General features: G+C 28.3%; 5 protein-coding genes across 20 annotated transcripts; 3 read left to right on the plus strand and 2 right to left on the minus strand.

The window, feature by feature from the left end:
• Positions 1–1,200: 1,200 nt before the first annotated feature.
• Positions 1,201–16,102, minus strand: LOC107068008 (Radiation insensitive 1). 15 transcript variants are annotated; one of them, XM_089175645.1, is made up of 10 exons: positions 15,957–16,077; positions 15,801–15,830; positions 15,591–15,674; positions 15,189–15,298; positions 14,874–15,105; positions 14,558–14,802; positions 14,259–14,483; positions 13,979–14,173; positions 13,613–13,888; positions 12,809–13,399 (listed from the first exon to the last, which is right to left on the minus strand). In XM_089175645.1, exons 6-10 carry the CDS (start codon positions 14,651–14,653, stop codon positions 13,373–13,375), a joined length of 819 nt encoding a protein of 272 aa, XP_089031771.1. In that variant the 5' UTR covers positions 14,654–14,802; positions 14,874–15,105; positions 15,189–15,298; positions 15,591–15,674; positions 15,801–15,830; positions 15,957–16,077; the 3' UTR covers positions 12,809–13,372. The 15 variants fall into 15 exon arrangements, with proteins under 15 accessions (XP_089031763.1, XP_089031764.1, XP_089031765.1 ...); XM_089175646.1 differs by lacking the exon at positions 15,801–15,830 and having other exon boundaries at positions 15,957–16,102; XM_089175648.1 differs by lacking the exon at positions 15,189–15,298.
• Positions 7,011–13,280, plus strand: fabp (fatty acid binding protein). Of its 2 annotated transcripts, XM_015323998.2 has the most exons (4): positions 7,011–7,132; positions 7,200–7,418; positions 12,218–12,489; positions 12,738–13,280. In XM_015323998.2, the coding sequence occupies exons 2-4, from the start codon at positions 7,340–7,342 to the stop codon at positions 12,789–12,791; spliced, it is 405 nt and encodes a 134-aa protein (XP_015179484.1). In that variant the 5' UTR covers positions 7,011–7,132; positions 7,200–7,339; the 3' UTR covers positions 12,792–13,280. The 2 variants fall into 2 exon arrangements, with proteins under 2 accessions (XP_015179484.1, XP_015179483.1); XM_015323997.2 differs by lacking the exons at positions 7,011–7,132; positions 7,200–7,418 and adding an exon at positions 11,773–12,094.
• A 64-nt stretch (positions 16,103–16,166) lies between the features above and the next one.
• DZIP1 (DAZ interacting zinc finger protein 1) lies at positions 16,167–20,873 on the plus strand. The gene is made up of 9 exons (XM_015324015.2): positions 16,167–16,612; positions 16,687–17,051; positions 17,133–17,504; positions 17,597–17,722; positions 17,797–18,870; positions 18,948–19,125; positions 19,198–19,726; positions 19,810–19,930; positions 20,020–20,873. Exons 1-9 carry the CDS (start codon positions 16,492–16,494, stop codon positions 20,350–20,352), a joined length of 3,219 nt encoding a protein of 1,072 aa, XP_015179501.2. The 5' UTR covers positions 16,167–16,491; the 3' UTR covers positions 20,353–20,873.
• On the plus strand, positions 20,767–22,203 carry Spt3 (Transcription initiation protein Spt3). The gene is made up of 5 exons (XM_015324017.2): positions 20,767–20,907; positions 21,040–21,270; positions 21,361–21,675; positions 21,751–21,938; positions 22,064–22,203. The coding sequence occupies exons 1-5, from the start codon at positions 20,838–20,840 to the stop codon at positions 22,199–22,201; spliced, it is 942 nt and encodes a 313-aa protein (XP_015179503.1). The 5' UTR covers positions 20,767–20,837; the 3' UTR covers positions 22,202–22,203.
• A 120-nt stretch (positions 22,204–22,323) lies between these two features.
• LOC107068022 (WD repeat-containing protein 91) lies at positions 22,324–25,667 on the minus strand. Its single transcript, XM_015324016.2, has 8 exons — positions 25,456–25,667; positions 24,902–25,166; positions 24,704–24,819; positions 24,417–24,613; positions 24,017–24,332; positions 23,808–23,929; positions 23,051–23,705; positions 22,324–22,961 (listed from the first exon to the last, which is right to left on the minus strand). The coding sequence occupies exons 1-8, from the start codon at positions 25,573–25,575 to the stop codon at positions 22,812–22,814; spliced, it is 1,941 nt and encodes a 646-aa protein (XP_015179502.1). The 5' UTR covers positions 25,576–25,667; the 3' UTR covers positions 22,324–22,811.
• Between the last annotated feature and the right edge of the window lie 141 nt (positions 25,668–25,808).

Consider the following 25,808-nt stretch of genomic DNA (forward strand, 5'->3'; position numbering starts at 1 on the left):
AAATGGATTATGATCTATGAAAATATACAAATAAAGTACACGTTAGCTTATTAAAAAAATTTGAAATTCGTGGTTAATTGTAAGTCTCGTGTTTTTAACAAAGCATCGTAAACATTTTATCACGCATTTCTGTCTTCCTATCGTTTTACATTCTCTTTAATTGTATATTTTTTGTTAGGGGTAAAAGTTTCAAACGGTCGCTCTACGTCGAGTTAATATTCTCGTTTATATTTTTCATAGCTTTGGATAAAATAACATTGTTCAAAGCTATCGCGAATAAATCATATTACAACCTACAGTGAAGCCATATTACAAAGGTATCACCATAGATACGCGAATTTTCTTTTTCTTTGAACTGATATATTCTTTGAAATCGCACCGTTAAAAATGTCAATTTCAAATGATCCTTTAACACGATTCCGTTATTGTAAATTTACATGAGCTTACTACGAATCTCATAAGGTTTTTAACCATTTTATTAATAATCCCATAAAGGAGGGGTAACTTTTAATAAAATGTTGGCTCATTGAGAAAGGGGGAAATTTTTTACGACCTTTTACCATACTTAAAATCCTTCTACCATTAACTCTAAACTCTTAAATTATCAAGATAATGACGAAAAGTGTGTTTGCAACGATGATGTGTGTATGTCTAAGACTTTTTTAAAGAATACATTAAATTAAATTATATCTCGAATAATAAGCAACATATTAAATTAAATCATATTCGTTATTTTTGAAAACTCGATCAGTAAAAACGAAAGTATAACGTTACAGTAAAAGCATCTGACATCTGAAAATGAAACGATTGCATTACGATCAACATTTTCGATGAATATCTTTGCTAGTATGTAAGTTTACTACTTTACATTTATCGCGGACGATAAAAAGGTATTCGTACGTTATCATAAAAACACATTTATCATCTTACACAACTACAATGCTATCTGAATTGTTTGACGTTGGTAAACAAGTGTTCCAATATTTATCACGGATGTTAAAACAGAGCTCAATTGCAATCTCTAGCAGGGACATGGGGCGTACTCTAATTTTGAATTTAGCCACCAGATAGCGTATTCAAGTGCTAGAAATCCCAATATTGCAGAAAATGATCAAATAAACTATTGGATAATAGAAAGAAAAATAAAATTAAAAAAAAAAAAGGAAAATTGGATATAAAATATTTCCAAGAATAAATTGATTGTTTAAAAATACAATTATATAATTGTAAAATATTTTCAGATACAGCATGATACTTTTCTATATCGTTACGCAAAGACCCTGCTCATATGATATATTTATCTTTCTGTATTATTTTGTATACATCTTATACCGTATAGCACGATATGGTTTCAAAGTTTTCATTTCATTCATATTCTATAATCTGTAAATGTAACATCACAGATAAAGGTATTCTTATTGCACGCTATCTCGTCTTATTTTTAATAATAATTGATACAATTAGAAGAAAAACAACAAGATACCGTGCTAAGGCATCTCAATAACATTAGCTATACATACAAATATTAATGTATAACTTCTTTATACATCATTTTGTCGTTAATCTAAAACATGAGGTATAAGATCGGCACAAATATTCATTTCTCTTAATTAAAAATAAAAATAAAAATATATATATATATATATCTTTGTAAGATTTCCATCAGTAAAGTAATTCATCTTTGAATTGAAATAAAATAAAAAATAAAAAAAAAGACCATCTTCATTGTCGATTATTTATCATCCGGGGGACGTAATGTCGATGCCAATACCTGCTGTATTTGTATCTGAACGTCCAACTTTTTCTCTTCCGGTATTCGTCTCATGGTTGGTAACAATGACAATAAAAACATTTTGTCGTAATCTTCCTCGTCGATTGTTACACGTTGACCTCTATGAGAGGATAAGATATCATGAATCTCATTATCAAATGACGCCAAAGATGTTTCGCATAATTGCTTCGGATAAAATGGACACATTTTGAAAGATGCGTTAGTCTGCACGTACTCTCTACCAGTTGTTAAAGATGGAACAGAGTGGGCTAATGGAACGTCTGATTCCTCTATTACCAGATTATCCCCTTCCCCTTCGCTTTCCTCTGTTTTAATTTGATTTCTTACTGTATCAGGGAATGCTGATGGAGACATTTTGAAAGATTCGTTAGTTTGCACATATTCTCTTTCAGTTGTTAAAGATGGAACAGCGTGGGCTAATGGAACGTCTGATTCCTCTATCACCGGATTATCCACTTCCCCTTCACTTTCCTCTGATTTTATTTGATTTTGTACTGTATTAGGGAATACATTAGATGCAGCTGTACTCGTAACCCTACGAAATACATCAAATGAACAAGAAAAAAAAAAAAAAAGACAAAATATCGACTGCAGGTAAGATAATCTCAATTTTGTTTGTGTAATATAAAAATCAATAATATATAAAGAAAAAATGATACTTCAAACATTTGTTATATACAATGTGTATAAAAAAAAAAAAATATATCAGTACCGTAGTTTGTCCATAACGATGGGCATGAGAAAAAGCAGTTGATCATAGTACATATACTTTTTCCGCTTCCGGCGTACCAAATCCGGTTTAAGAGATTTCTGCAGCTGTAGTTTGAACTCTTTCATAAAATAGTCCCGTATATTTCTCCACTTTCCTCTCAAACTCTTTTCTAAAAAAAAAGAGTGTACACATCAAATATACATCATTTGGGAAGGAAAGGACAAGAAAAAAAGAAGAAAAAAAAAAGAAATAGAAACATAGCGCGAAGCGCTAATCATTCAAACGTGAACAGAAAATAAAATTTAAAAAAAGGGCGCGGGGAGAGAAGACAATCAAATGAAATTCAAATTTAGCAAATTGAAACAGTTGTTGACTCTAAAAATATCCGATGATAACGTGATTAATGAATAGAATTAATGAAATGAAAAGAAAAAAGGAAAAATAAAAAGAGTGAAAGTGCAATTGGTATGAGTAATTTTGTCGTGTTAGGAGAGGAATCCGGATCGATCGATCGTTTAACGCGACGACGATGATAACGTGCATGCTTTGTATCTATACCTTCTATATTTCTCTCCTCGTCAGACAACCGCCACCAGTTTGGTACCATCACCTGACAAACCTCTTCCCACGCCCTCATCTTGGCGTTACGGTCGTTGTACTCGCAACGATTCACATCGTAGATCGCCGGCCTTTTCTCGATCTCTTCAATAAATTTTTCCGTGTCGAACATGTTTGATATTTTTTAGTATTGTCACCGTACTTAGTGTATCTCTCTCTCTCTCTCTCTCTCTCTCTCTCTTTCTATCTATCTCTCTTTCTTTCCCCTCTCTCGCTTCCTCTCTTCGTCACTCTATCCCCTCTCTCGGTAAATCGTTCCAAGCGATCATCAAATTCAAAAGATTCGATCTTACTACATCAAAATTCGCACGTATAATATAAATATGAATAAAAAATTTGAAGATCGATAGAAATCGAGAGAAATTGAACTAAGAACTGAGGGGGGGGGAGGATAGGTAAACCGAATCGATCGACGATGTGTTATTAAAATACGACGAAAAAAAAATATATAAGTATATATATATATATATATAGATTTGTAAATAACAAAACGAAGAAGAACCGTTTTAGTGGCAGGGGTTTTTACAAATCCATGTTCGTAGGAAACGCGGTACCGCAAATGGCGTAACGTTGTTGCTACGTTGACGGCAGCTTGAGCGTCACTGCGGAGAAACCGTTGCACGGCGTATTTCGCTTGGCATCATGGCGGCCAGTAGAAGGCGGGTGTGCGGTTGCGATTGCGGAGCGGAATCATACCGCCGCCATTGCCATCGTCGATGCTACATAGCGATGTTGCCAAATCTCCGATGACCTATACCAGCTATAACAACACCTGTATTCATTATTTGTTTTTATTATTATTATTATACCTTTTTTTTTCCTTGCTCGACCTTATATTGCTTGTCTTACTCCAAATTACCGTACACGTGCGCACGTTTTTCCTATATATAATATGTAATATGTACAGTATTTTATTATAACAGTAGAGTTACATGTTTCTTGATAATATGTATATCTTATATTTGCACTTATCGGATCATTCATTTACATACATAAATGCACGCATACATATAAATTTATAATGTTTGGATATGTATGTTATTAGTAGTAGAACGGCAATAGCGGAATTTGCACTGATCAAGTTACTTTCAACCAGTATATATATATATATATATACATAAGTAGTACATATGTAAAGAAAATATATTTCTTTAATAATTTAAAAGAAATTAAAAGTAATAAACATAAACAAAGATTTATACCGTGATAAGAGAATAGACAACACGGTTGAAAAAGAAAAACTGAAATAGGAATTAGAGAATCTTGATTACGAATTAAAATTCCATGTGATGCTACTCAGGTTCTACGAGCGACTATAGTCGCTCCCGCTAAAAATGTCGCTTAATCGTACATACGATGAGCGTCTGCAGTTGCATCGTGCACTGTTTCGCGTGCGCAGCGTGTCGTACTGCGGAAGTACCGCAGCAGAGAATCCGTCTGTAGTTAAAAGGTTAAATTGTCGTTTCTTTGTTCACAGAGAAACAATTTTCCGTTTATTGCTATTACCCAAATATAACAGATATATTGTTTTATACATACATGTACGTTGATAACATCCTGTGATCGGTATGGGCTCTCGAACTCGTTTTCTTGGTATTTCGTGGACGAAAATACTTGCCGCTGCCACGTCGGCCCATTTTAAACCGCATCGTTATTATCGACCGTTACGTGCCTTCTCCTAGTTATCACGGAATCGACGCAGAACGCCGGTAGTCCAACGACAATACTCACTTGTCGTATGCGGAATACAATACTTAATCAATGTCAACTATATTTGTATATTTCACCTACTAAATCTTACTTTATTTACATTATAAACAACTTACACTGTAAATATCTTTCGTCTACATGATAAATAAATTACAATATTTTTGTACAGAATTTAAGTTACCTTAAGATCAAGGCAATTGATTAAAAATCTCCATTATCTTATTTATATAACTAAATCTTTAAATATTTATACTTAAATTATGCCATTATTGTAAAATACAGGTAAACCATATGTCACCAATAGCAACTTGTCCAATAAGACATAAAATGTTTAATCATTTTCAATTACATTTTTATGATTCATTCATTAAATCGTATTTATTCTAGTTCTACTTTAAACACCTTTCATATCCTTCACGAACACGATAAATGCATTAGAGTATTTTTCGCAAGAATATAATTTACCTTGACATCAGTACAATTGACGAAAGATCTCATTAACGTCCTCATAAGATCTAATCGTCGAATATTTACACTTAAGATCGCGTGTCATAAGTATTACATGCAACAAAGTTGCTTTAAGATCAAAAATTATCGTCATCCACGCAACCATTATCTTAAATAAATTTTTATTTTTAATAAAAATCATGCATTTGTTTTACGTAATCATTACAAAAATAATTCGTTATTATTCATAAACGTTCGAAAATGCACATTTTGTAAATGCATCGTGTGCAATCAGAAAAAGTCCTCCAATAATCATCGTCTATTGAATTATTTAAACTTTGGAGGGATTGGTAGATAAAGCACGCGCCAGATTTCAACGGCCAATGAGAATCAAGTTTTTGTATGGCGCGAGTAATTCTTCCCGCCTATTGTAGAGTGCGTTATAGAAACGATACGAAATGGCGTAGGTGGGAGGAGAACAACGAACGGATAGTAATAATTATGGAACAAATGCGTATGTTAAGTTCCTTGTTACCGCATCTCCGTTCCAACGACCATTAAAATGATCGTAATATGATTGGTCATACGAGAAGCAGGAAAATTATTTCAATCTATAATGTTCAAAAAGAAAAACGAAATTCTTTCTTTCTCTCTCTCTCTCTCTCTCTCTCTCTCTCTCTCTCTCTCTCTTTGTTCCACTTTTATTCTATTTTTATGGGATTGTATATATCAATTTTATAAATAATTGTATTTAAATATGATCACCGTCTTTTGAAATAAATAATTGACAAAGTAAAACAATAATAGTCTTTTAACTTTATATTCCCATAGGAAAGAAAAATATGCAAGTATAATACACTATTGCAATGTATAGAGTAATTGAAAACCTATGGGAATAGATAGTATTACGTTCGTGCGTATTATCAAATGCACGAGGTGTTTTACTTTCTATATCTTATCGGATTTAAACGCGTTGTAATCATAATAACAGTTAAAAAAAAAAAACAAGATACAACTATTGCTCCATGCGTTAGACGCCACAAAAGTAAACTTAACCGATAGGATAAATTACGGAAGTGTCTGATAAAAAAATTATATATTATTGCAAGTGTAGAAAGAAATGTATTGCAACTGGTGTAAAAAGGAAATATGAAAGCTATAACGAATAATAATAAAATAAAAATTATAACGCTTGTGGGGTGACAATGCAAAAAGGTAGAAAAGGCAAGGTGGCACAGCTGTAAAATAAAGAGTGGGACGTACCCCAAATGCTATGAAAATAGGGGAGAGGTAGAGGAGAGGTAGAGGAAAGGAAACAAAAAGAAAAAAAGGGGGAGAGAGAGAGAGAGAGAGAGAGTAGAATGGGAATGAAAAAGGGATAAAAAATGAGAGGGATAGAATGGAATGAAAAAAAAGAGAAAGAAAGTGAGTTGAAGAGAAAAAGAAACTAATGGAACTAGCAAAAGAGAGAGAGAGAGAGTATGATAAGAATAAAACGAGCGCGATGAAGAGAGTAATATTTGGTTATGTGGGAGTTTCGTACGTGTGAGAAGGAAAAGGGGGAGAGAGAGAGAGAGTAAAGGAGGGAATTTGAAATCATTTAACAAGAAGGAGAGAGAAAGCAGCATATTTCAGGACAGGATACGAATCATAGACAAAGAGACAGAGAAATAAAGAAAGAGAGGTGGATATTTGGTAGGAGGGGATATTCGGTTTAGTAAAGAAGAGGCGGCGAAGGGTGCAGAGAGAAGTAGGGTGGTTAAGAGGGGAGAAAGAGAAGAGACACAGGATACGTCGTCGTAGTCGTAGTCGTACTCGTCAGTCAGAACACGATTTATCCTCCGTAACAGTAGGTTCGTATCTTTGGTCTTTGATCCAATCTTTAACATCATTTATTCCATTTATTCGTTTATCGTCCAGGAAAGAGAAAACATCTCAAGTTCTATCCACCCTGCGGTGTAACACGAGTGAGGTCCTGTCCTTCTTTACCCTGTTTTTGTTACGCGGTTTTATTACAAGCTCCTAGCTGTTCAGAGAGAGAGTATCGATCGCTCATCATCATGCCGGTTGAGGATTTTCTCGGAAAAAAATACAAGCTATCCAACAGCGAGAATTTCGATGATTTTATGAAAGCTCTTGGTATGTAATCATTTATTTATTTCATTATATATATATATATATATATATATATATATATATATATATATATATATATATATATATATATGTTTTATAGAATTACTGTGACAATTTCTATAGAATTTATTTCATCTAATTTGTGTCAAAATTATACTGATTTCTTCTACAGATTGTTATATAGTGTTATATGTAATTTTAAAAAAGGGTGGGGAGAAAAAGATTAATCGATAAAGCTTATTTTGATACTATAATGACGTAATGGAAAATTTGGTAGATTTAATATCAACCATTCTTTTTTATCTAAGTATGATATCTGCAGGTAACTTTGAGAATGGGTGGGAAAAGGGCAAGAGAAATCAATAAATTTAGTTCTTTTAATGTTGAAATAAAATTGATGGAATATTTCGAAATGTGGAAATTATTTGAAGTAGTCAAATTAAGGAGTGAGAGAAAGAGAGAGAGAGAGAGAGAAAGGCGGGGTTGACAAATCGATAATTTCAATTCTTATTGCAATATGAGAATAAGAAATATAAATAATATTAAATAAATATAAAATATAAAAAACAAATTGTCTTAAATACATACACGTACCATAAATTGAAATCATTTTGAAATGAATTATTGTGAATAATAATTTTAGTCCTATATAATTACATCTTGAATTTCTAAAAAAAAAAAATTAATCATAATTTGATATATCTTTAAAAAAAAAAAAAAAAAAAAGAAGATAAATAATTAAAAGTTCGATTATATAACAAAAAATAAACAAACGATCTCGAATATTCAGCATTAGGTTATTTGATCGTATGTATTACGAATGCTTCTTCTTACTGGGGAAAAAAAAATTACTAAAAAAAAAAAAAAGATAAAAATAACATTCTACATATGACAATTGTAAATTCTAGATGTTTACGTAGGGGAAAATATTTAATTTCAATTCAACAAAAAGTTGATACTCTCTGTTAATGATGTAAGATAAACCGCAAGGTAGAGTAGTACTACATCGTATTTCTTATTCTATGCAAACTTTATCTATTATTCAAGATCATAATTTATATACCGGGTATTTCCAGACAGTCTTTACCTTCCTAGCTCAAGATTATTACAATGGAACATTTTTGTCGCTTTTTTTTTTTCTCATACTTAATAACACCTTGCATGTATTGACGAGTTCAATAAGAAACGATATCTAAAATAATTATTTTCTTATAAATAATCATTTGAAATGCAATTTTCAATTCGATTATCTACCAATTGAAATTTTTATCATAATTTTAATTATTATTTATTGAATAATTTTAATCATTTTATTATATCTCTCATTTGGAAAAAAAAAAAACAAGTTATATATTCGAAAAAAACAATTTATATCATTTTATATAATTTTCTTATCGTATCAGTTTACGGTCATATTAAAAATGTCACCAAATTGATGACAAATCCTAAGTAAAAAATATATTTCAAATATGTATTAACTTATAAAAATAACTTTTAATATCTAGAAAAAAAGAAAGAAAAAAAAGAGAGAAATAATAAGATATAAATTATTTGTATTTATTGAATGTTTCAAGTTTAAAAAAAAAAAAACGTTTTCTGATATGACCAATGAGTTATAAATTATTATACTTGCAATCAAATAGTCATTCCTATTCAGTCTTCTATTTTTTGTTTTACGTAACATTGTCGAATAAAAAGATAAATCGTATTGACAGATAATATAATCGTATAATCAACCATTATTATAGAAACGTTTCATAATGTTTAATGTTTAAATATTAGAACAATTACTTTTTCAATCATAAACTTCATTTGTTTTCACTTAATTCCAATTGTTACAACGTACATATTTATAGCAACATTGTGTGTTATAAATTATAATTAAAATTCATTCAATCAAATAGAAGAAATAATGAACAATGTTTAATCATAAATATGTATGCATGAATGTGTGTACTACATATGTAAAATTGTATTTATGGGATAGAATAAGACATCTGTTATTAAACACCATTTCAATGTATGACCAATTAAACATTTAACATATCAATTATAATATTTAACAATAATCTTGATACAGTGAAAACTGATTTTATCCAAAAGTTTGAATTAATTTATATTATCTTTTTATTCGACAGATAATTAATAAAACTATTAAGAAAAACCTAAAGTTATTAAAACTTTTAATTATAATAATAGGATAATTAGTTTATTCTCAATGTATTTTTGATAATAATAATAATAATAATAATAATGAAACTAATGAAATAATTGAAATTAAGAAAAGCTAGATAGAGAATAATAATTCTAAAGAATATCGAATTAAAACATGCTGTTCGTAAAAGAATTCAAATCAATGCATTGACAATAAATGCATTATGCGTTGAGAAGTTAAAGAGTGAGAGAGATTGAACATACACGGGGACATTCGACGAAGCATTCGAAAGACGAATAAGATAATCAATTTTAATACGTTAAACTATGCTCTCGTCTTTCGTACAACGACCTGACCTCATGTTTAATTCCCACCGTTTCGTCGGCCATGATGAATGCTGCATAGTCTGATTGTGCTTCAATTTAGTACTTGAATTAATTTATCAAGGAAGATTAATAAATCGCAATTGCTGTTCGAATCGTTGCTGGTAACTTGTTTCATGTATATATACCTATATAATACTTTTATATATATATATATATATATATAAGTACTTATATACGTATCTGCAATGAGAAACAATAATGGTTGCTGGTAGAATACTTGTTCCATCATTTCTAAATTGTTCTTTTATTAACACTAGAACTATACCAATAATTTATATACACCTATTTTTATCGGACCAATCAAAATCATTGATTTAGATATATTTTAGTATTACATACTATGCTAAAAATATATTTTTATTATATAATTAAATAATTAATAATAAGAATTTTTGTCTACTATCTAAATCTATAACGTTTATTCAAATAGAAAATCATTTCAAACAAATTTCAATACACTATTTTAAGAATCATCATTATGTAATAATAAAACATTAAAATCAATTAATAAACTGCTTATCATCTTGACAAATTATTATTATTATTTATTAATAGATAAAAATGAAAAGAAAAGATACTCGTCGTACCAAATGATGATAAATAAATTCATATAATATAAATCTTTGATCGTTTATATGACAAATGATATTATGACGAGTAGAAATTAAAAGTCATCTCTCTCTCTCTTTCTATTAATAGTTAAATTAAAATAAAAAAAATTAAATTATTTACATGAAAAGAAAAAAAAACAAAAATAAACTTCGATCACGATTTAACATGCCTCATAGTTTCTATTTTTATATCTTTCTTCTCTCGCACTTTCTATTTCGCGCAATTTCATTGCCAGATGTACAAAGTGCAAAGTGCTAAGTCAGGGTCTAGCCAAGTGAGACTTTGAACTTGTATAATCTATCATCGAATTTTACACTTTAAAATTATGTCAATATAAAATCTTTTTTCCTTTTTTTTTGTTTTGTTTTTTTTTTTTTGAATAAACAATTACTTCAACAATTATTACATTATTAAATCAATACTACTACTTTTTATTTTTCCTAATGTAGAAGGTACCATTGAATAAGTGAAAACTATTCAAAGCAATTGAAAATATTCTCATGAAATATTTTATTTTGATTATTTAGATTTTACCCTTTACACGTATTTTACCGGATATTGTTCATTAACTCTTCAATATCTTATGAAATATTGTTCATTTACCCTAATATTTTAACGGATACTCAACAACCCAACGAATCGAGCAGCAACAGCAGTAAAATTGAGCTTAAATGATGTTCAATAAATCTTCAATGAGAAGTCACTGCCCTCCTCATTTTACTTTTACTAACGTTCTCTCTCTCTCTCTCTCCTCTCTCTCTTTCTCTTTTATGTTGAGACTTTCACTGAGAACAAACAAACGAAAAAAAATCGATGCACTTCGGCCTCGTAAAATAATAGCACACAAGTGACTTTTTATAATAAATCTTTCAAATTAAATATTATAATCGATAATGATTTCACACACAATCAGACAATCTAACCATGATGTGATATCATTGATAATGAAAATGTATTATCATTCATTAGATATCATAAAATTCGAAGAAATTCATTCAAATGATGAATTTAAATCCATCATTTTGTTTATTTTAATGTAGAAATATTTCAATGTCCATTGGACTATTCCATTTATTTTTACTGCAATGATCCAAAACGCATCTAACACGTATTACTTTCATTAACAAAATTAAAACATTCTACCGTGGGGTTTATTTTTTTTTTTATCATTCTTACACTATCTCAACGCTGTGTATTGCACTCAATCGTTAATACCGTGATCGGTCAAACTACAAAGTTTAAATGTAGAATTTATCAGCAATTATGATTATCCATTGTAAGAGTGATAAGTGCAAAGTTAAAAGATTACCATTATCGCACAATCTAGATACATTAATTATAAACGTTCGCGAAATGAATCTTTAGTTCCACGACGAGAATCCAATCGTTTACACGTTCTTCTTATTACTGGCTATCATTTTGACATTTGAAATTGAAAGAAAAAAAAAACAAAATGGAAGGTATTTTGGGAAAACGTTACAAGCTTCAATCTAGCGACAAATTTGATGAATATATGAAAACGTTAGGTGAGAAACTATTATTAATTTAAATGATTTAAAAAATAAGTCTATACTAATTTTGATTACCATTAATTAAATGTATGTCATCGTTCATTTGAATTATTTGAATAATTAAATATGAAATTACAGGTGTTAGTTTAGTAACCAGAAAAATGGGTGCCAGTGTGAATCCAGTCGTGGAACTTACTGAAAGTGACGGAACATATACTTTGAAAACTACCAGCCCTTTCAAAAGTTCCGAAATTAAGTTCAAACTTGGTGAGGAATTTGAAGAGGAGACACCTGATGGTAGGAAAGTAAAAAGTGTTTGCACTTTGGAAGGCAACAAGCTCTTACACATACAAAAAGGAGAAAAGGAAACCACAATCGAAAGAGAATTCTCGGCAACAGAAATGAAAGCGGTAAATATCTCTTTTTTTTATTCTAAAAGAAAATGCAATCAAATCTCTATCGATGGTTTAAGTACACTTGTTTATACCATAACTGATCTAATGACGAGTTTTTAATAGAAATATTTGTCTTCGAAATGGGATAGGTGTTAAAATACAATATACACGCGAATAAAAATAAAATTATTTATATATATATATATAGAGAGAGAGAGAGTTGTTTAAAATAAATATTAAAAGTAATTATTTTTTCGTTACAGGTAATGAAGGTTGATGATATAGTCTGTACTAGAGTGTACACCGTTCAGAATTAATATTCTTACGGAATGTCTAAGAAAACTTGGCTGCCCGATTCATACTCTAAACATACCAAGAATTTTGCTCATAAAAAAAAGCTTCAAATATATATATATATAGGAGATTAAAACTTCTATTTATCCATTAAATAATAAAAAAAGAAAAATGAATTTTCCAAAAATTCATTTATTATATTACGATGCTAAAAGTTAATGTTATCATTATGATAATTAACAATGATGTCTACTTTTGAAATTACATGCAAGTATGTAGAAAACTGATATGATATTAAAGAAATTTTACTCATTTGATGACAAATGCAAATTTTTGTATAAACTTAAAGAACTAGCAAAAATAACAAAACAAAAAAATAGCCGAATATTGTTACTAATCGTTTAATGTCTTTAGCACAAAATAATCGAATCATTTATTTTGCCACATATTATATGTTTATAAGAAATTGTCACTGTTTTTTCTACCAATAAAAAAATATTACTTTAAAATAATTACTTCGTTATTTTCCTTATACGTGTTTATAAAATAATACATATTATATATAAAAATAAAAAAAAGGAATCCTTTATTAAGAATATTCTTCTTAATCCATATCTATTACTGGAGAAATCTAAAAAAAAAATTAAAACATATTTATGTAAAAATAATAATTTATATCTACATCTATTATTAATTCCTTGCACTATAACAACGTGTGAGATTTATGATACATTTAACAGCTCAAACATCAAAAATATAAATAGAGTAGAACACAAAATATAATATATAACTTTACATGTTAAATCATAGTGCAAAGATTTAATCTAATAAGAATTTTTCTTACATAATATTCGACGTAACACACATTGCCTTCCTCAGTTTTAATCATATATTGAAAACATAATAATCCACAAGTGTCTGTTCTTAAAGACGTTTTATAAGCGCAAGATAATGCTTTCATTGCTGGCTTAATATGTGCTAACTTATATTTAGTTGTAGCCGCAGCTTGACATTTAAAATTTTCTATCATATCTCCATCATGAGGTAGTTCAATATGACATATACCAGCTAATCCATTAGTACTTATTCTAAAAAATGGTTCCTCGGGAGACAATAATAGCTAAGATCATAAAATATTAATATTCTAATTTTGTAGTTTAAAAGAAAAAAACATTTCATACAATTGTTAATCTCTATCCACATAATTTACCTCTATTATCTCACTCGTTGGATCAAGCTCAGTCAAGATATCCTTTAATAATTCTGTTTTTAACACGACTCTACTATAAACGTTCTGTTCTTCTAAATAAAAATCTAATAAACCTTCTGGATTTTGAGTTTTCAACGAACAATCTGTTATAACACCATTTTCTTCAATAACTACGCTCAATGGATTACCAATACCCTAGGTAAATTAAAATTAATGTGTAACTATCAATTACTATAAAAAAAAATAAATTTGTCTATATTTGCAAGAAATGATTTCATACTTTATAAAAAAGTTCTACGGCAACGTAGCTTCCTAATATATTTAAATTACCCGAGAACATACAAAGACATTCGACGAGAATATTTAAATTTATTTTGAAAATAAGATCCTCCTTTAAATAATATTCTACAAAAAGAGGTTTTGAAATGTAAGCATTTGCTTGCATACATTTGGCATCTTCGACAGTTACTTTTATTCCATTTTCTGTAGCGAAACATGTGGCAGTCTAAAAATAAATATGCAAAATAATCTACACTCAAAAATCGTATCTACGAACAAGATACATATGTATATATTTACCTCTTTGAAATTGACTGATTTTAATAAATTAACTACTGTCTTAAGATTACCTAATTTAGCCATTAATTTATAATCATTGATATTAGCTGTCTGCATGATTAGAGAAAGATTGATACAATAAAAAATGTTGAAATTGTTGTGAGGTAATTTGTTGATACAATAATTTTTCCTTATCGATTGTAGCTAACCAACAAGCTAAAACGTGTTTACAAGTAAATATTACTCTGTTATCTATTACTTGATTCCTAAAAAAAAGGATAAGTGATAAAGATAATCTCACTAAGATATTTAATCATATAATAAGTATTAATTATACCTGAACGAAAGACATGTACAAAAATTGATTTCAGGGAAAAGCGTATATATGATTCCTGAAAAACCTTTTACTTGTAACAACCAACGAGCATTATTTTTATTATAACAATCTCCTTTAGCGACAGGTGTTGATGAAGAAATGTGTGTTACACGTTTTTCTTCATACAACTCTAATGCTCTTTCAAATACCTCACCAAAAACATTATATAATTTTAGTAATATTTTATCTGAAACTTTATTAACATTTTTTTTTTTAAGTTATATTCATTATAACTTTTTATTTCATTTCTAATATCTTTATTTTTAAAACACTTACATTTACCGTTCTTTTCAAAATCTTCGACTGATTCTTTTAACAAATGATCTACAATTTCATTATATTTTACACTATATGGGTTAGGTGTAAAATCTTTTATCAATTGTTTTCTATCAGAATCCATTAAATATGTGTATATGAATAATAAACTTTTAAACAATACTTTTTATAAATGAACATTAATAATTTTATACTAAAAATTCTGACTATTTATAGAGCTATTAACAGTTTGAAATACATTACAAAAGATTGAAAATGACATCTAACCTATACGTGCAAACAACCATAGATCCTAGGTTACATTTATCTCTCTCTCTCTCTCTCTCTCTCTCTCTCTCTTTCTTTCTACCTATTTCTCTTTTTATACGCTTCGCTGTATTATTAAAAAAGAGATAGGCGTACCTTTATGCAACGAAGAAAGAAATAATAAATACAGTCATAAAGCTGGATGTCTCTTTGTGCTAACCTCTTCCAATGTTTGGAAATCTGTCAAAAGTAAGGTTACATTAGTATTAAATAAGGAAAATTGAATCTATAAGTGTGCATATATATGCAAACGTATAAAGAGTGCATATATATGCATACGTATAAAGAGTGCATATACATGCATACCTATACATGTATAAATTACCCATACTGCACCTAGATGCATATATATATTGGTTTGAAAATTATTTGTTAAAACATTATTAAAAACTGTAATTACTATGCAGCTATCGATTGATATATAATTTGAGGTTGCATATTAGAAAAGAAACTGTTAATTACCTGGAATTAATCAAAGCGATGCAAATCCACATTCCACCGGAAAAAATTGAGCACCAAGAAACATAATACATAATACAAATGAAATGATTACCGCGGGTTGACGCATGTGCATTACACCATCCACTCCGTATTCCACAGCGCAAGTGGCGCATGCGCATTACACCATCCACTCCGTATTCCACAGCGCAAGTAGCGCATGCGCATTACACCATCTTGTGTCAGACACCTGTCGAAGATAACCTAATGTGTTTTTTAATAAATTCAGCTTTGTTTACATTATTTACATAATATGGATTACAAAAGATGCATTAGTTTATAAATCCAAAAGATTTATTATATTAGTATACATATATATATATAAATTTATATGTATTTAAATATATTGAATATGTTAATAATTAAAATACTTGATATTATAAATCACACTATTTTATATAATTTTGTGGATTATGTGTTATTCAATAAGTATATTATAGTTAAATGAAGTGTATCTCAAGATTATTGTGTTAATGAAGATACAGCTGTAAATACAACAATGGCATTTTCATTTCATATTGGTACCAAGTGGTGTCACAATTTTCCAAAACTTGCAAAGGAATCAGGTTTTCATTTCAATACGCATAGATCTAGGATTCATGTTGATTGGAATCGTATAGGTATGTTAATACTTGCACTTTTCTTAGCAATGACTCTTGAATACATTTATGCTATAATTAAGCTTATATTTTAGGTTCCATCGACATAGACAGATTAATAATAGATAGAGATTTTGTAACCATAGATGAAAATATTAATAATGTTATTAATTATAATTTGGAAAATGAATACGATTTAAAAATATTAGATTCTAATTTCGTTAAAGTATTTCGCCTTGCACAATTAGCTGTGGAATATTTGCTTTATTGTAAACAGTATTTAGACCAAAGCGTAATAATATTGAAGGATGAGTTGAAATTAAAAATCGAAGATAATCATAGGCTTAGAAAAGAAATGAATGCTTTGGAAGAGATAATAAAAAATTTAAAAGATAAAAATAAAGAAAGGAGTAGAGTGATCGAAACAAAGATTGGAGATTCCAATGGTGAAATACATAAGGTAATAAATTTGCTAATTTTATATAATATTGTTACATTAAGAAATTATTAATTTTACTAATATATTTTATTTTATTTGTAGTGTCCACATTGTCCTAAATCATTTATTTCAAATACATGTGTTAAAGCTCATATAACTCGTCGTCATTCATATATGATTGATTTATCTACGGAAACATCACCTGTACACGATCATTATAAAACTGAGACTGAAAAATTGCATAACGAGATAAAAATGTTAAAAGAACGACTTAATCGGGCTGAGAAAGTAATAAAAAATGAATCAGATAAAACATCGAATAGTATTAAAATAGATAACAAGGATAAAGAAAACGAAAGTGAAAATGATAGTATTAGATATAATGTAAATAAATATGATTTAATAGAAAAACAGCAAATAAAAAATAATGAAGAAATAAACGATTTGAAAAGTTTACTTTTATCTGAAATCAGTGTAGGTTTGAGAAAATGATTTATATAAATAACACATATTTAAACATCTGTTAAAAATATTCAAATTGATTATAAAACTTATATTTTTTACAGAATTTAAGACATAGAAACGAAAGTCCTTATGCAGTAAACAGCAATGTACCTGAGATAAATGTTAAATTATTAGTAAGTCAACAAGAAAAAGAAATAGAAAGATTGAGAAATCAACTTCTTGAAAAGGTATATATATTTAGAAATAAATAATATATTTAAATTCTCCATGCATGTTAAATATTATATTATATTATTTGTAGCTTACTCCGGATATAGAAAAAATGCAAGACAAACTTAAAACGCAAGAAGATTATTGGAGATCTAAAATACAACAGATGGATCGTCAGCATCATTTAGATATCGAAAAAATAACAATGGAATTAAAATTAACGCAACAGGCAGCGGAATTTATTAAAGCCGAATATGAATTTAAAGTTAGTGCCTTGGAAAAACAATCTAAAGATCAATCGAGTATTTTAATGGAACAAAGTAAACAGCTTAGTTCGTTGTCTCATGGTTTACAAAATTCATTAATACAAACGGATGTAAATAAATATTTTCATAATGATAAAAAGACAGATAATATTGTAACACCCATGATACAATATAGTAAAAATATGCATTTTCTAAATAAAAAAATTGCAGAACACGGTTCTGGAGAAAAAATTAATATTGAAAATACAGATAGTATATTAAAACAGAAATCAAAAATTGAATCATTATTATCAGTACCAAAAATTTCACAAAATTATCATGAAACAAAAGATACTGATAAATCTTTAGAAGGTCTCAACGTAGTCAATGTATCTCAATTAGAAAATGATAATCAGATTAATCGTAAACCAAAACATTCCAAAAATGATTCCATTAAAACTCATTCCAATAGCGATAGTATTCCAAGTATTTTAAATAATAATGATATTAATGAATCTTCGGAGTCAAGTTCAGAAAGCGTTGATTCTAAAGTTAGTACAATTAACGTAGAAAATAATAAAACATCTAAAAAAAGTTTTCTTGATAACCAAGCTATAAGTTCTGCAACGTCAAGCTATACTACAACAGAATCTGAAACGGAAAGTGAATCAGAAGCTATCAGTGTTAAAAAAAACATTGTATCATCGAATAAAAATGAAGTAATATCTTCTCCACCTAAATCGAAGAAGACTTCTCAAAATGATAGCCTTTCTCTTGAAAAATTAAAAAAAGATATACTAGGAACGTTTCACCAAAAATTACGTGATTTAGGAATAGATCCAGAATGGAGTGAGATACCTGAAGCATCGTATAAACAAAAAATGAAAATAATTCGACATCATCAAAGTATTTATTCTAAGGTAAATTTAATATTAAATCAAAAGTATTCTTGTGTGGGTGTGTTTAACAAATTTAATGATTATTTTTATGTTTACAGAAATATCATAAATATAATGAAGTAAAGCGTAATATACTTAAGGAAGTTCTTCACAGGGTTTCTGTTAAAAATAACATATCACATCAATCTAAGTCAGTTAAAAAATCACCATTGGATATACTTATGACTAATGTTAAATCAAAAGCTATGAGAACATTTAATATACCAAAAAATTCTTGTTAGTATAAATTTAATGTCCTTTATGTTTGCATACACAAAATAATTGAATATTATCTGTATAATTTTGTAGATATATCACCAAAAAAAGTACAAATGGATTTAGAAGACGAAGAGTATAAAAATTTAAATGCGCGTGATACATTTAAAATTCCAAGAAAGTCTTCGATTGTACCAAAAGAGAATGAAAATGTTGACAGCAAGGAGAATAATGAAATTCATCAAAATGAAATATTTTCAATGTTTGTTAACTCAGAGAACAGTGCAAAATCTGTGATAGATCTGCATAAAAATGAAAAAAACCAAACGGAAGAAACTTCTTCAAATATAGTAACATTTATGAACGGGGAAGTTCAGAAGACATCTACACCAAAGCAAAATGACTCAACTAGTTTAAAAAAGATGCAAGAAGCAAAAACACAAAGTTTTGTTATTTCTCCGAAAAACAATAAGGGTGCATTAAAATCAACAACAGTTTCAGTTGGTAGTTCAACTAAAAAGAAAGTATTTTTCAATCTCAAGGATAAGAATGATAAAGAGTCATCACACACATCTTCATCTCAGCAAACAGAACTAAATGATAGCGACTGGAATATTTCAAGGTACTTTATTACGATAGATCATTAATTATTATTTACTACAACTACACGTTGTTATAATATTTTAATTTTATTTTTATTGAAAGCATTTCCGATGAAAAGATACAAGCATTTCAAAAACGGAAATCTCCTAGCGTTGATAATATTATATTGAGGACAACGCAAGCTGAAAAAATAGCAGAAATTTCGAAAAAAATAGAAAAACAGGTAACTAAGAATAGTCCTACTACTAATAATTAAATGTTTCCTACAAAATTTGTTTAAATATTTATTTAAATAATATATTTCTTTTCCAGTTGTCTATATCCAGAAAGAAGCCTATAGGATCTATTGAAGCAATGTTTCCTTCAACTTTATTTTCAAAGGATAATGAAAAGAAGGAGACCCAGGATAATAAAAATGTACAATATCCTTATTTAAGTTCAATCAGTATTAGTAGTTCTAGTTTAGAAAATTTGAGTCCTAAATTGGCAGGAAATTCTAAAGTTAACAGTACCAAATTTCCAATGCCAACACCTAGGAATTTACAAAAGAAAGAATTAAATAGTACAGAACCAAAAAAGACATTACCAATTACTAATGATTCTAACCTAGAAGCAGATATAGAAGATATTTTACAAACAGAATAAAAGAACATTTTTATATGATGCATTCATGCAATGTATATAAATTATAGATATTATAATTTCAATTATTAATAACTCGTAAGTTATTTATATTTATTATTATTTATTTTCAATTATATTTTTACCGAATCTCTGTGTCGAATCATGCATATATATATAAATATAAGTTATATAACTTCTGCTTTACAAATCTGTCTTAAAATACTTATTATTGGTAAAAAGTACAGTTTAACCCTAATTAAGTACTCTAAAAAACTATATTATAAATAAAAAAAAAAAATAATAAGAAGTTGTCTACTATTATCGACTCTCGGTTGATAATATTTGATTGGTAACTGAAATTCTCGATTATCGATTGAGTAATGTAGTCTTTCTAACATTCGTGTTTTGTGTATTTGAATTGTGTTGTATATATCACTGCTGAAATTAGAAATATCTCTAATAATATTAGTTATTAATTTAAAAATTGTTAATTAAATTATTTAATAATGGCTGAAGCATCTGATTCTAAAACTCCCAATAATTATTATAAATCTGAAGCAAATAATTTTTTAGTTGGTTTGTAGATTAATATTTATAGGTTAAGAATATATATGGATAACATACTATTCTGTATTTATAATAAATAAAATTATGTTATTCTATAGTGTTAAGAAACTGCAATTAATTTTGATTATTTTATAATTATAGAAATTCGACAAATGATGCATGGATTTGGTGATTCTAGTAATCCATTAAAAGAATCAGCAAAAATAATAGAAGAAGTTGTATTGCATCAAATGAGAGCAATTGTAAGGAAAGCCTGTGAAAATGCTGAAAGACGTGGAGTATTGAAGAAGTCTAATGTTGTTGGAGCAGAAGATTTTATATTTTTGTTACGCAAAGATAAAGTTAAATTACAGAGATTACTTAAATATTTAGGTATATTCTATAGTATAATACTTATTCATATATGATATCATATATAATATTTAATTGAATTCATTAATGTTATTATTTTCTATTTTGCAGCAATGAAACGGCTGAAAAATTGTGTCTATAAAGTTGTGAAAGACGATGATGTAAATGATATTGTAGACCTTGACCAATCAAAGAATTCTAAATCAAAGATGGCATACCGTGATTTTATTAAAACGATAGACAATACTGGAGAACTTATGGAAAATAAATCTGTTATAGATGAAATTAAATTAAACAGATGTGTTCGTGCCGAAATGATGACACGTTCAATGGATGAAGCTCGTTATCTAAAATTTAGTAGTGCACGTAATGCATCATTCGCAAACAAGAACCGTCAGAAATTTAATGAATGGATCTGTATGGAAGGTAATTAATTTTTCAGCTAACATGTCAAGAATTTATTTTCCATTTATATATTAATACAATTTATAAAATTAACAGGTGATATTACAATATCCAAAGATGGTTATACAGTTTTGGGATATTTAGCATACGAAACAGTTGCACAAATAGTTGATCTTGTTTTTCTAGTACGACAAGATCAAACTAAAATTTATGGAGATGCCATTGATCGTCTTAAACTTCATTATGTTAATCCGTATACATATAAACCGTATTATCATGGAAAGGTTAGTAATATATAATTAGTTTAAATACCTTAGTTATTTTCTAGATACAGGGTGTTTCATAATATGTTGAGCCAACTTTAGAAGAGGACAAAGGGAAATAAAAATAATAACAACTATTTATTTAGGGTAATACAACCAAGCCGATAACACCAGCCGAAATAAATGAAGCTCTTAGAAGATATTGGTCACCACAATTAAATATGACAGGACCATTCCATCGTTGGTCAGTACATCCACCTCATTTAAAATTCCTTTCTTGTTAAAACTTGTACTCGTAAATGAGGTAAGATTTTAAAGAATTTTATGTCCTTGATCGTTCAATAAAAGTAATAGTATTTTAATTAAATTAAATAAACGGATGATGAGATATAATACTCGGGTAACATTCGTATTAAAATTGACTTGCATTTATTGACTTTGACATTTGTTTTCTGTACATATTATGTTTTTTTTTTCCTTTTTTTTTTTGGTTTTCTATTAACACTAAACTTATATAAGATCACATTTTACATTTTTATATTATTAATAAGTCATTTTCTATAAATTTCATCATCCTACTAATTAGTAAGTTAATTATGTTTTAAAAAATAAAATACTATTAAATATTATTAGATGTTATATAGGAAAATGATACATTGGTATTGAATTGTACTTTTTATAAAATAATTTGACTTTCCTACTAATATTGTCTATATTTATGATATATTATAGTTATTTCTATATTTTAATACTATTATTAGATTTAAAATTAGTAAGGAATAAATTACATATAAACAAAATCAATATCTACATAATTGCTCTCTTCTGCTAACTTTTTCTTTTTCAATTAATCCGCGCTCACGAATTTACACATATGCTAATTTTATTTCTGTATCATGGTGATAATAATGTCGATACTCTTGCTTTTCCTTCCGCACCACCGGTAATACATGTTCCAGATTGATTAGCACTAGACCAGTCGCAACACAATGTTCCTTTATGTCCACCAAGTTCTAAAACTTTTGTTTGCATACTAGGTGGTGTCTGTAATGTATCAAATATTCTTAGTAATTTTAAATTGAAATGTTCATTTTATATTATATAACGTGTATAAAAAATATTATGACTCTTACTTTGTATATATTACCACCGTTTTGTGTACAAAGTAACATATAATTTCCACTTTGATCGAAGGTAAATAATTTTCCATGATAAGCGTTGTTTTCTATTTTAATTTTACTCTCCCATAATATCTTTCCTGAATGATTTAAACTTCTTTGACACAATTTTCCATCTTGGGTTCGTGTACAAAAATTATTAAAGTCATTAATCAATTCAATATCGATGACTGCACTTGAATGAGAACTGAAATTACTGATTATTTCATTTTGTCTAAAATCGTGTATCAATACATTGCCATTAGACATTCCTGTGATCAACAATTGTCCATTATGATTAAACGCTGAACACAAAGCTATTACATCTTGTTCTGTAGGTAAAATTCTTTCTAATTTCATCGATTTAATGTCATATAAAAGTAATTTACTTTCTGTAAAATCAGTCACCGAGCATACGAATGTAGAATCAGTTGGATTGCAAAGTAATGTTATAATCTTTGATCCTTCGTGTTGTATTTCCCAAAGTGTTTTACAATCACGTGTATCGTGTAACTGAATGATACCATTATTATCACCATGTAAAAAGTAACGTTCATTTTTTGCTATCCAATCTAATGCAGTTATAGCTTTATTCGTGTTTGCCACAGGTGAGGAGAATGTCGTGACGGTTCTAATTAAATAAATGAAATAGAAACAATTTAGCAGATTTTAATACATAATGTAAGAATTAATATTGTTAATTAGTATGTAAAAAAAGAAAAAAAATACGTACTTTGGTGACGGAATTGGTGTCCATACTTTGATAACACCATCGATATCACCCGTTGCCACGTACGAACCACTCGCATTGCTTTTACATTGAATAATAGATGCTTTATGTTCTGTATATTCCTCCTGAAAAAATATTTTTACACAACATACAAATAATTATCATTGTCATTTTAATATATAAATAATTGAATAATTTATTAATTAATTAACCTGACTTAATAGAATGTAAGTTGACTCCATCTTCTCTTTAGTTTTTCTTTCAACAGTAGTATCTATAGACGAATCCCTTTTTCTAGTACTAGTTAATCGTGAATCACAACTTATGCTCCTTTTAGCAACTACTTCAGTTTTTGCAACTGAATTCAATCTTCCTTTGGTGTTCGTTCTTTTCGTAGACGTCATATCAGGTTCTGTATGTTTTTTAACATTTGTTGCAGATTTTCTATTTAAAATTGGACTAGAACCGCCTCCTATATTTTTTATTAAACTTCTCAGTGTTTTAGGATTTTCCATTAAAGGAGATTCTCTGAAAACAAAAAAAAAAAAGAAGAAAAAAAATAATGTTATTATATAAATTATTTAGTGTGTTAGGTCAACAAATAATATATACTGAGCAATGATGTAAAAATCATCCATAACATCATCCATTGACGGATATTGCGGTACTGGTCCTGGATTTACATCGGAAATTGTTTCTACTTTAATAGGTTCATTTAATTTTTGTCTCAACGCTTCGTTCTCTTCTTGCAAACGTTTTAACTTATTAGTATCTTCATCTATCGTTAATAATGTTGGTTGTGGCATACACTGTAAACATTTAATCAATTACATAAATAACATATGTTAATTTATCATCAATTAACGACAATTATATTCGAAAACATGAAATTTACCTACTTGAAAGATAGTAGCAAGAAAATTGTGTAAAGAAACCACCATAGTATCTTGCCATTGTCTACTAAAATGTGCCGAATAAATTGGATTTTCTTCTGGATTTTTAATAAATGGTAATGCTGCAAAATTAAATAATATTAATGTATAAATTTATATATATATTCGTTGATAATGATTATTATTAAAGTATTTATATCGTACCAAACCATTCTTTCCATTCTGAATGTCCTTGCAATTCTGGTGCCATTTTAGAAAAAAATTCTTGAATACGATCTAATTTATTATTTACAGCCGCATTAACCAGATACATTTTTAATACAGCATTCTCTAATTTTCTTATCGCTGGAGTAAAGTGATTCTCTAAACGAGAGAACAATCTAATGTCCAAGTGTCCCCATAATTCTCTCAGAGATGTTAAATCATATGTAAATATATATTGCATCAGTTGGTCAACTATTTTATCAACCTAATAAAACAAAACAAAACAAAAAACAAAATGAATAATGAAAACGGTCATTTTAAATGTTCACTACTTATTTTTAAGTAAAAGGTTATGCATTGAAAGTAATTGTTTTGAAATTGTATTTAAACACATTGACCAATGAAATTTCAAATGAATTCTTATTATTAAATAATGAATTTAAAGTGTCGTAAAAATATGCTAATTTGTTTTTCATCGATAGTGCATTACAAATAATTGATATTTGTGTTGAATTTATTTCTTTTTCTATTTATATATTGTTGTTGTTCCTCACCCTGAAACCTTTTTCTTTCTCGGTCTTTAAATCGTTGTCGAAGGCTTTCAGAGTTTGACTAAATCCTCGAAATAATAAATACTCCTTGACCAACTCATCGACATACTGAATATGAGACATTTTCCCTCCAAATTTATTTTCGTAACATTCAATTGTTCCTTCAATTGATTACACCGTGTTGTCATCCTTCAGCCATTTTGAATCGTAACGTAGCCATATTGTTTTTCTTAAATTGACATATGTTTATTAGTAAATAAGCGCGAATTAAATAAAAATTCAATTTCTTTTTTTTTTCATTTATTATATTCATAATAATATTTTAATATCAATTAATTATTATTTTTTTTTTGTTA

Source organism: Polistes dominula, unplaced genomic scaffold (assembly GCF_049000335.1).
Source record: "Polistes dominula isolate Pdom_NZ unplaced genomic scaffold, Pdom_raw_medaka contig_17, whole genome shotgun sequence".
In the NCBI taxonomy this organism is placed as follows: domain Eukaryota; kingdom Metazoa; phylum Arthropoda; class Insecta; order Hymenoptera; family Vespidae; genus Polistes; species Polistes dominula.